Source organism: Electrona antarctica (assembly GCF_951216825.1).
Source record: "Electrona antarctica genome assembly, chromosome: 19".
Classification (NCBI taxonomy): Eukaryota; Metazoa; Chordata; class Actinopteri; order Myctophiformes; family Myctophidae; genus Electrona; species Electrona antarctica.
The window spans coordinates 8,573,036-8,582,547 of NC_136800.1; the positions used below are offsets into that span (position 1 = coordinate 8,573,036).

At 50.8% G+C, this 9,512-nt stretch overlaps 2 protein-coding genes across 2 annotated transcripts in view; both read left to right on the forward strand.

Moving 5' to 3' along the window:
* Nucleotides 1-4,118: 4,118 nt before the first annotated feature.
* On the forward strand, nt 4,119-7,976 carry LOC306943822 (kinase D-interacting substrate of 220 kDa B-like; the record flags this gene model as incomplete). The annotated part of the gene is made up of 1 exon (XM_079530347.1): nt 4,119-7,976. The coding sequence occupies exon 1, from the start codon at nt 4,185-4,187 to the stop codon at nt 7,974-7,976; it is 3,792 nt and encodes a 1,263-aa protein (XP_079386473.1). The 5' UTR covers nt 4,119-4,184.
* Nucleotides 7,977-8,906: 930 nt separating this feature from the next.
* Nucleotides 8,907-9,512, forward strand: part of aknad1 (AKNA domain containing 1) — a gene marked incomplete at its 5' end in the record, with an annotated part of 9,665 nt that continues 9,059 nt past the window's right edge. The window contains one exon of the mRNA XM_079530348.1: nt 8,907-9,109. Coding sequence (XP_079386474.1) covers nt 8,907-9,109 — 203 coding nt within the window. The remainder of the gene's footprint in view (nt 9,110-9,512) is intronic.

Below are 9,512 nucleotides of genomic sequence, written 5' to 3' on the forward strand. Positions count from 1 at the left end.
CAGCTCCTTCTGGAACACTTTATGTACTTTATCTTTGTATGTCTTTAAATGTTCTGATCAATTGAAAATGGAGGACCCTTATAAGTCTTAGTGCTTTTTCTGGTTTTATCCTCTTAGGAGATTTTGAATTGACCTGTACTTTCCTTGAAATTGAATTGTACCCATTCTACAAAGTGTTAATAACATTTTCAATCAATCAATCAATCAATCAATCAATCAATATGAAAAATGATGATCACATTAAGCAGTTCGGGACCATTTTATTATTATCTGTTATACATAATTTACACATGTCGGCGGGTCCTCCTCACAAGGTCAACACATCATGCTCTGCTTGAGCATTTACTGAGAGACTACACTACACACATCCACTTCAATCCTTTCAGTCAGTTTCATGGTGTTTTTGAGTGGTGTAAACCACTCCAACAACTGGCTTTGTACCCGTGTTTGTTCGTATCAACAAAATGAGCATGGTCACTATGGTCATTCAGTTCACACGGGTGTGATTTAAAAAAAATGAGCATGGTTACTATGGTCACTGACATTACGTCAGACCACAGCTGATCAGGCTATATAAGACCTTGCACCACTCAGTTCACACGGGTGTGATTTTTTTTGTTTACAGCCAAGTTTGTCGAGGAGCCTGCCCACCAGAGAAACAGTGAGCAACTGAATGCAATGTATTCTACCCAGCTCGAACCCCAGAGTCCCAGTGATGGGGAGAGATTGACTGATGAGCTAAGAGACGTCATCAGCCACTTCATGCAGAAGGTCGTCCTTAACCATACTTCTCCGTACGATGGACTGTGCATGCAAAGATTGCCGATCCACAAGCTCACAAGGCGAGCTTGTAGATCAGCTATTTTAGCTATTTTTTATAGCAATAAAATAGTGTAGCAAGTCTTTTTAAACTCAGTAAACCTTCCTTTCAGGTGGAAGAATTCAAACTGTGTCTCATGTCGATCAGCATCGCAGAGCAGCAAATGGCAAGTACTCGTTTTTAAAATACCGGTTACTTAAGTAATTTAGCAAATAAGCACGCATTGATTTGAGTTGACAGCATGCTTCCCAATGTGGTGCGCTGACCGTGACATGTTATTATTACATATGTCTCAACATCTGTCTGTATCTGTGGGTGTGTGTGTGTGTGTGTGGCGTGTGCTTGGTTCTTCATTCACCAGATGTTGCGGAGTCTGATGGAGGCCCAGGACCAGTTGCAGAGGAACTACATCAGTAAGAAGGAGGAGCACAGAGCTCTGGAGATGCAGAATTACATGGGCCTGTCCAGAAACACTGGCACCTTTGACCCCGACAGGTCAGACTTCACTCCGACCCTTTCAAGTCCCTTCATCGTGTGATGTGTTTGTTTCAGTTGTCTGTTTAACCTTTCTTTGAATGTAGCGTTTTTAATGCTACGTAGCTGAGTGGATAGAGTCTGGTGGTCAGAAGGTCAATTATTAATTATTTGTTCACGTTCAAGTTTTTATTTTTTGAGGGGCGCTAACCCCGCCAATGCATGGCTTTTGAAATTACGCCATATGGCAGCCAAGTCTATGGACTTTAATGTTTGTTTAGGGCAATAATTGAGGATGTGTGAGACGTCATGTGGCCAATCTTGTGACTGGTTTCGTTTTATTTTATACAATAACACACACTGCATTCATGTCTCGTAACGTAATAGTGGCAGTGAATCTGCAATCTTTTGGCAGCCACAGTGGGCCGCAGTGCGTGTGTGCATGCGCACATCCTTTTAGGTTTGCTTGTGTTTGCATCTCCTCATGTCGTGTGTGTGTGTCTTCATGTATGGATGTGTGTGTGTGCGTGCGTGCGTTGTGCAGGCTTGTAGAGGGGGATATTTTCAGGCTAGGGATGCACCTGGAAGACATAAAGGAGACGATAGACAGGAATCTGTGTGAGCAACTGTCCCCTCCCCTGCACTCATCCACCCCATCCACACCCCTGTCACTGAACACAGAGCCAGGCCTAATCACACCCTCCCTTACACCAACCCAGCATGAGGTAACTCACTCAGTCAGTCAGTCAGTCAGTCAGTCAGTCAGTCAGTCAGTCAGTCAGTCGGGCAGTCAGTCAGTCACTCACTCACTCACTCACTCACTCACTCACTCACTCACTCACTCACTCACTCACTCTCTAGTACTACTCACTCTCTTTGTATCTCACGTAGGCATATGATCAGTGATCTAGACCAGGGGTTCTCAACCCGTGGGTGGCGACCCCTCGGGGGGTCGCCAAATTATTTGGGGGGGTCCCCAAATTATTTTAAAAAATGTCTGGAAAGTGGAAATGAAGAGTTTACATATAGTACACATATTACATGCATACACCTTCCCTAATGATTATATCTGGTTTCAGTATTTTTTATGGTGTATTGTCTCTATTATTAAGGTTATTGTAGCAGTCAATTTATATTGGGGGTCGGGAGGGGGCGGGGCGGGGGTCCCGAGACATTGCCAAAGCATTTCCGGGGGTCCCCGCCGGCCAAAAACGTTGAGAACCCCTGATCTAGACTGCCTATGATTTCCCCCCCAGACATTAATCTCATTAATTTGCCCTTTCTGGATCTCAACGTATTTGTTTTGCTCCTTTGACCAACCTGTAGTTGCTAGTGCATGCACCGATAACCTCCCTGTCTGTCCTCCCTCCCACAAACACGGCCAATTATGTTTGTTGGAACTCCTGGCCAAGCCAAATTCTCAAACCCCATAATTTCCGCAGTTGTGGGCACCAGGAACTTGCGCCACTCCTGCGCCACCCGAGAGCGCCTCTTTCATTTCCTCTTTCTGTTTTTCATCCTAACTACTGCATGTTTTTTGTCAGTGGCGCTATCTATGTGGGTGCTAGGGTGCTTGAGCACCCGTGAAGAAATAGGAACGCAAATTTGCCCCCCTGAGCTTCCCTCCTCCATGACTGTCCTGTCACATTGTCACACCCTTACGGGGGTGGTGGGCGTTGCCTGTCCCCTTTTACCTCAGTTCAGGCATTCAAATGCTAATCTGGTGGCTTTTGTTTTAACCTGGCAGGTTTGTTTTCGTTGGGTATACTCAACCTGGCAGGTAGAGTATACCCAACGAAAACAAAAACAACTTTTTCCCACTGGGGCGGGAGGGGACACCCGTGGCGTTTAAAAACTCTTCGCCTCTGTTTGTTGTCACCCCTGACCCTGACTCAACTGCATGAACCCTATAGTCCAAAAGAAGTGTCCCAATTTGTAACTGCATCCCTGCCTTGCTTCCTGTGTGTGTGTGTGTGTGTGTGTGTGTGTGTGTGTGTGTGTGTGTGTGTGTGTGTGTGTGTGTGTGTGTGTGTGTGTGTGTGTGTGTGTGTGTGTGTGTGTGTGTGTGTGTGTGTGTGCACGCGCATGTGCATGCGTGCGTGTGTGGGTGTGAGATGACCGCAAATTATCTGGCTCTCATGTTCCAAGGTTCAAACACATGTTTTTCCACTCTGGGTTATGAGATGGTGACGAAGAGGAAGGAGGGTGGTGAAGAGGAAGAGGCAGAGACCAGGGAGGACCTGGAAGGAGACCAATCAGAGCAAAGCAGTGAGATCATAACCACAGACTCTGGCCAGAGCAGCAGCCACCCACGGTAACGCACTGATATTTGTCTTTTTTAATTTAATTAAAGTTTTATAGTTGTCTCCCTCCCCTCTTTTATGATGTTGATGCCCTGTAAAGCTTACAAAAATCACACTTGTGTGAAGTGAGCGGTGCCTGGTAATGTTTAACTGCTGTAAACAAATATTAAAAGTCCATAGGCTTGTGCTGACATTGTGTATTTCCATATGCGGGCATGTGACATCAGAGACAACAGAAGCCGTGGCCTAACAACACCGATTCAGGGCTGTGTAACAGCAGCTCGGGGGGCGGGGCATACAGTACACACAGAAGGTGATTTGATGGCCGTTCAAAGTTCTGGATGTATTTTTCCCCTGAACTGGAACTCGGATATAGAGGCGTCAAGTGGTCCAACCTGGATAGGTGGAGGACTTCAGTGAATATCTCTGCACTTTAAAAACAAGTGGCAACTATGCAGCTGGTCAGCAAGCAGCCACCCACCCCCCTGAAGATGACCACCCTGAAGATGACCTCTCTGGCCGCCGTGAGAGCCCACCTGGACGACAAAGCGGTGGACAGCAGGAGCGACAACGGACAGACTCTCCTGATGGTGGCGGCGGACCAGGGCCACCTGGAGATCGTCCAGGAGCTCATTAGGAGGGGCGCCAACACCAACCTGGAGGACGTGGACTGCTGGACAGCGCTGATCTCGGCGGCCAAGGAGGGACACGTGGAGGTGCTGAAGACACTGCTGGACAACAACGCCACCCTGGAGCACCGGGACATGGGAGGCTGGACTGCCGTCATGTGGGCGGCCTATAAGGGCCGCGTGGCCGCGGTGCAGCTGCTGTTGGAGGGAGGAGCCAACCCCAATATCTTTGGCCAGCACAGCGTCTACCCCATTATCTGGGCGGCCGGTCGAGGCCACAGCAAGATCGTCCACCTCCTGCTGCAGCACGGAGCCAAGGTCAACTGCTCGGACAAGTACGGCACCACCCCGTTGATCTGGGCGGCCAGGAAGGGCCACTATGACTGTGTCACGCACCTGTTGGCCAACGGAGCCTACGTGGACCAGGTGGGAGCCAACGGGATGACGGCCCTGATCACGGCGGTGAAGGGCGGCTTCACCGAGGTGGTCAAGGAGCTGCTGAAGGCCAACCCCAATGTCAACATCACGGACAAGGATGGAAACACGGCGCTGGCTATTGCCGCCAAGGAGGGACACGGCAAGATCGTCCATGACCTTCTGGACGCCGGCACCTACATCAACATCCCAGACAGAAATGGGGACACGGTGCTGATCAGAGCGGTGAGGAAAGGTCACGTGGAGATAGTCCGAGCCCTGTTGAACAGATATGCCGATATTAACGTCAGAGACAAGGATGGAAAGACTGCCCTCTACTGGGCTGTTGAGAAAGGCAACGCGGCCATGGTGAGGGACATCCTGCAGTGCAACCCAGACACCGAGAGTTGCACCAAGGATGGAGAAACACCCCTTATCAAAGCCACCAGGATGAAGAACATAGAGGTAGTGGAGCTGCTGCTGGATAAAGGAGCCAAGGTGTCCGCCGTGGACAAGAAAGGAGACACCGCCCTCCACATTGCCATCCGGGGAAGCTGCAAGCTGGCTGAGCTGCTCCTGAGGAACCCCAACGATGGCCGCCTGCTGTACCTTCCCAACAAGGCTGGAGAGACACCGTACAACATCGACTGCAGCCACCAGAGGAGCATCCTCACACAGATATTCGGAGCCAAGCACCTGTCTCCCTCCGAGTCAGATAGGGACATGTTGGATTATGACCTGTACAGTAGTGCCCTTGCAGACATCCTGAGTGAGCCCACCATGCAGCCCCCCATCTGTGTGGGTCTGTATGCCCAGTGGGGCAGCGGCAAGTCTTTCCTGCTGCAGAAACTGGAGGATGAGATGAAGACGTTTGCGGTGCAGCAGTTCCAACCATTGTTCCAGTTCTCCTGGCTGGTGGTCTTCCTCTCATTGCTGCTGTGCGGCTCTGTGGCACTGGCGCTGGGCTTCACCATGGTCCCCCATCTGGCCATCACTGTCTCTCTCAGCCTCCTGACACTGCTCTACGTCTTCCTTGTGCTGGTGTACTTTGGAAGCCGTCGTGAGGGTGAGAGATGGAGGTGGGCCTGGGTCATAAGCACCCGTCTGGCCCGCCAGGTGGGCTACCTGGAACTGCTGCTCAAACTCGCTTTTGTCAATCCTCCTGAGCTGCCCGAACAGACCACCCGCGCCCTACCTGTCAGGTTTGTGTTCACAGACTACAGCCGCTTGTCCGGCATGGGAGGGGACACCTCCATGGCGGAGTTGATCGCCACCCTCTCAGATGCCTGCGAGAGGGAGTTTGGCTTCATGGCCACCCGGCTCTTCAGGGTTTTCAAGAACGACGAGATCCAAGGTGACAAATGGAAGAAGACATGTTGTGTTCCATCCTTTGTGCCGTTTGCAATGACCTTGGGCTGCCTCATCACCGGAGTGGCCCTGCTGGCTATCTTCAAGGTGGATCCAGAGAACCACATTGTGAACGTAGTGCTAATAGCCATGGCCACTGTGGTGGGCCTGGCTTTGTTGCTCAGCTGCAGGACCTGGTGGCGGATAGCATACTCTGTCCTCAACCCCCAGACGAAACGTCTACGCAGTGCTGCCAACAACTTGCACAAACTGAAGAGCGAAGGATTCATGAAGGTACTGAAGCATGAGGTTGAGCTGATGTCCAAGATGGCCAAGACCATTGACAGCTTCACGCATAACCAGACGCGTATGGCGGTCATCATCGACGGCCTGGACACCTGTGAACCACACCGAGTGCTACAAATGCTGGACACGCTGAGGGTGTTGTTCTTCAGAGGTCCCTTCATCTCCATCTTTGCCAGCGACCCCCACATCATCATCAAGGCCATCAACCAGAACCTCAACAGCGTGCTGAGGGACTCCAAAATCAACGGCTACGACTACATGAGGACCTTTGTCCACTTGCCCGTCTACATCGACACACGTGGCCTCAGCATGACCAAGAAGCTCTGCACGGCAGCCCCCTCCAACGGAGACCCCGGAGCAGCTGAGGGGGGGCATGGGGACACGGACAGGAATAAAACCATGCGAGAGCGGCCCAAGCTCGGAAGCAAAACGTCCCTCACACACCGGCAGCGTCACATCACCAGGCAGATGTCCTTTGACCTGACCAAGCTGTTGGTCACTGATGACTGGTTCAGTGACATAAGCCCGCAGAAGATGAGGAGGCTTCTCAGCATCATCTCTGTCACCGGACGTCTGCTGCGAGCCAATCAGGTTGTCTTTAACTGGGAATGCCTGGCATTGTGGATCAACCTGACAGAAGAGTGGCCCTACAGGACATCATGGCTCATCCTATTCCTGGAGGAGACCAGTGGAGTATCTGACCAGCTCTCACTGAAGACCATCTATGAGAGAATCTCCAAGAACATCCCTACCACCAAGGACGTGGAGCCCTTGCTGGAGATCGATGGCGACCACCGAAGCTTTGAAGTGTTCCTGTCCTCCAGGACGCCTGTCCTCACCACCCGGGACGTGGAGAAGTTCCTTCCCTGCACCGTCAACCTGGACCCCAAACTCAGGGAGATCATTGCAGACGTGCGTGCGGCCAGGGAACAGATCACCACAGTAGGCATGCCCTATCCCATGCTGGCCCCGCAGGAGAATGTGTCTTGCTCCCCATTGGGGTATCGCCAGAACTCTTCCGCTTGCTCACCAACAGGCTCCTTTTCCAGCACGCTAGGCCCCCAGCTGCACAGCACCAACTTCGGTGGCACCCAGCACCCCTTCTACAACCAGCCCTATTTCCCCGAACACGTGTATCACCTGCCACGGCATTACTCCCACCATGTCCCCTCGTCCAACTTCCCTCATTACATTAAATCCCAGGGCCAGCCTAGGGCCCCGGCGTCACTTCTCTGCTTCCTGAACACAGATGCAGTTTGTGAGCATCTCAAGCAGCTGGACGGCATCGACCCTAACATGCTGCCTCGGTACATGTCCACTATCAAGAAGGCCAACATGAATGGCAGAGTGCTGTCCCAGTGCAACCTGGATGAACTGAAGAAAGAGATGAAGATGAACTTTGGAGACTGGCAGCTCTTCAGGACAATGGTGATGGAGCTCCGGCACGCTGAGAGCCAGGCTCTGCTTCAGGATGAGTCAAGACCTGCCAGTGAGCAAGGCAGCCATGGAGAGGCTGGCAGACACTCCAGGGCTGCCCAGCATGACAGAGGCGCCTTCAGCATCAACCTCAGCTTTGAGGAGCTCAAAGGAGCTGGTCCGGCCTCCGAGACAGAACAGCCATCCACACCGGCCGGTGACAAACAACAGAATGCCTACAGGGAGCACAATACTCTTCTGACCTAGCTCGAGCAGTGGCCAGGGAAAGAGGCCTGTCCAGCCCAACCCAGGGTCCAAGCCTTGATGACACTACAAATTTGTCGTTGGGTTGTGGATGCCCTGCATGGACCCCATCAGTGAAGGTGATGGGCTCTATTCACACAGAATAACTCTTTCTACTTCCGGGCCGCTTCCCTACTCCCTTCACAGGTGTTACCGATGATGCTAATTAAGGCTCTGATCCATTTAGTGTGCAGTGGTTCTCAAACTTTTTAATTTCAAGGACCCCATAACTATTTGGTTCCATTAGTACACTCGCAGAGTTACACACCCGCACAGGCCCATGTGGAACCCACTCAAGGACACAGTGAGCCAACACGCACAATAGCAGCAACTGACCAGAATGGAACAGAGCCTATCAGCGGTAACACCTTTGACAAGGAAGTAGGGAATGGGCCAAAGTTCTTTCCAAAATGGTGTGTTTGCATAGAGCCCCTTGTATGGCTCCTAGTTCGACACTTAACCCCCCTAGCTGCTCCAGATGAGCGGATTGGTGCCATGCATGCAGGTTTCCTCTGAATGTGAAGCGCTTTTTGGATAAAAGTGACATAAATGCACCATTTACTATTTTGTTATATCATTTGAAGAGGCTTAGAAGCAGGATAACAGCATCTCATCCAGGACCCCAGGCTATTTGGGTGACGTCATTATAGGCTAGAAATGTAAAAACAGCAAGAATTGCAGATCTACAAGCTCATAATGCATGCCTCGCATTGGAAATCTATCTTACAATGCGTGCAGAGTATACAGTGCTTGCAAGCTTGCGCATGTACTGTCTGTTTTTGTTGGTCGAATGACGGGCCACGTTCCCTAGCCCTTCCTGAGGCCGCGTCGTGTTTCAGGTACAGTGTTGGTGTCAGATACCCCAGGGGACAACAGCAAACGGTCTGTGTCAGTATGTGTCGGTCCTCTCTCTTACTCAGACACGTAGAAGATTCCGTAGAGGGACCGGCGGACCTCAGTATAGGTGAGGAGGACGAGGATGAGGAAGAAGGGAGGAGCACGGTCTCGACCGAGAGAATATTCACCGACGATGACATCGTATCATATTTGACCGGATCGAAGTCACCCTCGACAGAGAGGCGGTGGACCCCTGCAAGGTCAGTGTTATGGTATCGAAGAGTACATACATTTAACTCTTAACCTCTGTTTCTCTATAATGGATCACCTTTGAATAATGCAGAGCCAGTGCAGACTTAATCTGTCCTGTAATCCTACCACAGTGTAAGTGAGATACTGTATAGAGATGGGTGCCTCAGTCAGTCTGGAAAACAGAGTTATGTTATGCTGCAAGGATGGGGCTCTGTCTTGCAATGCCGTTGACAAACTGTCCACTCACTAGCTGTTAACACACTCAAGAACAGCTATTAATAAATGCTTGAGTCAATGTTTGCATAATATAGTCATCTGTACATGGAGGGAATATGGCATACTTAAATTATTTGTAGGTCAGGCGCTGTGTCAAAACGATTGGGGGGAAAAGGCTTTCCTGCATATAGTTTA